At 37.8% G+C, this 1617-nt stretch overlaps 1 protein-coding gene across 1 annotated transcript; it reads right to left on the bottom strand.

The window, feature by feature from the left end:
* Positions 1-206: 206 nt before the first annotated feature.
* LOC112029489 (peroxisomal membrane protein 11-4) lies at positions 207-1141 on the bottom strand. Its single transcript, XM_024062177.2, has one exon. The coding sequence runs from the start codon at positions 1084-1086 to the stop codon at positions 406-408; it is 681 nt and encodes a 226-aa protein (XP_023917945.1). The 5' UTR covers positions 1087-1141; the 3' UTR covers positions 207-405.
* Between the last annotated feature and the right edge of the window lie 476 nt (positions 1142-1617).

Raw genomic sequence — 1617 nt, 5'->3', positions numbered from 1 at the left:
TCAACTAGATACTAATCACTGTTCACGATGAGTGGGCCATAGTGGGGTAAATTGCTGGCCCAGGAGTTTTTTCAAAGTGCAGGTATCCAAACTCGAACTGGGGAGCATACCCAGCCAAACTTAGGACAAGCATTTTGAGACCAAGTGCCCAACCACTTGGCTAACCCACCTGAGTTGTACCTAGGTTTTTTTTTTTCCACTTACAATAAGTAAAAAGAGGGGATTTCAGCCCGGTTCTCCTTCGTAGGAAAACTGGCTATAATGCATTGAACTACAAGACTCTGTTGGCGCAATTGTTGTACACACTGATTTTGCCACATATATGTGTCATGCACAATTATGCCTTAATCAGAAACAAATTAAAGGTACATATATAGCCCTCTTCAATATACAATTTTCTTCGAGTTATGAGGGCCAATTTCTGTACCAACCAGCCCATGCAGAGACCAATCCACTAATTCCAAGAGTAACAGCATGGTTGCAAAAAGGGTTGGGTTCAATATCTGCCACTCCTATAACCAAGTCAGCAACATTAGCTGCCACTGCCATCAGCCTCATCACCCTATCAGCTTTGATCTTTCTTATACTCTCTTTAGCATCCTTTGATTCTTCTTTTGAAGTGACAAGCTTTTTCTCTGCCTCTAGTCCCTCTCTAATAATAATGAAATCAGATATAATAAAGAAAATATAGCCAAAAGACTCACCAAATGCCGATATGAAGCTCATCTTTCTTGCTAGCTTGGGGTCCAAGGTACCAATTCTTGATAGCCATAGAAAGTGGTCAAAAAAGAAATAGACCATTTCACCTGCATTAGCAAGAACTGCTAGGAATTTGAAAGTAGGAGTTGAGCCAGGACTTCTTCTCAGAGCATTGAAGCCAGTAAGAAATCGGCCAGTTCTAAAGGCTTTTCGGCTAAGCCCTGAGGCAACCTCCCATTGCTTGATTCTATTAGCAATATCCGGGTGTGTGGCTTCAGTGTGCCAATGAACAAGTTTGGAGACATATTGGAAGGTCTTGACAAGCTTGTCAATGCCATCTCTCTTTGCTAGGAAGATGACTAACTTGTCTACTGTGTCATTCTTCATGGTTGAAGTGAGCTAAGGATTAGGTTGTGTTTGATGAATGAGCCATTCTGTTGGCTCAAGAAGTTGGGTAGAAATTATTAACAAAATCAAAGGAGAGCCACAGAATTTGGTTTTTGGATAATACTTGTATGTTATGCTTGTGGTTGGTTGGACCTTGTTTTGCTCCTTATATCAGTTGTTTTTTTGTGCCACTAATTTTAATTTATATTTTAGGCTTTCTTTGTCTCATGCTACAAGAATTCCTCACGGCCACCAGCTAATATGGTCTTTTTCATTTTGGGCATTTATCAAGAAGTGAATTTGGTCAAATTAATTTTAAAAATTTAATTTTGAATATTTTATTAAAACACACACTTTTTAACTCACATTTGTTTTCCATAACTTTAGGCAATTTTAGCTTTTCAAACTTTTCTTTGATTAAATTTTCTCAAGGAAATTTGACATTTATCTTTGGACTAAGCCTTTAAATGAAACCCAACTCATTAAGATAGTAATGTAAAACGAAAAGTAATTTATTTTTGTAATGTTACA

The sequence above is a fragment of the Quercus suber genome, unplaced genomic scaffold (assembly GCF_002906115.3).
Source record: "Quercus suber isolate HL8 unplaced genomic scaffold, Cork oak 2.0 scaffold_442, whole genome shotgun sequence".
In the NCBI taxonomy this organism is placed as follows: domain Eukaryota; kingdom Viridiplantae; phylum Streptophyta; class Magnoliopsida; order Fagales; family Fagaceae; genus Quercus; species Quercus suber.
Note: the sequence above shows the minus strand (reverse complement) of the source record. Positions and strands in the feature narration are given on the sequence as shown.

What these genes read in the sequence shown, in the direction of transcription:
- LOC112029489 (XM_024062177.2), bottom strand. Translation starts at nt 1,086, where the DNA reads ATGAAGAATGACACAGTAGACAAGTTAGTCATCTTCCTAGCAAAGAGA.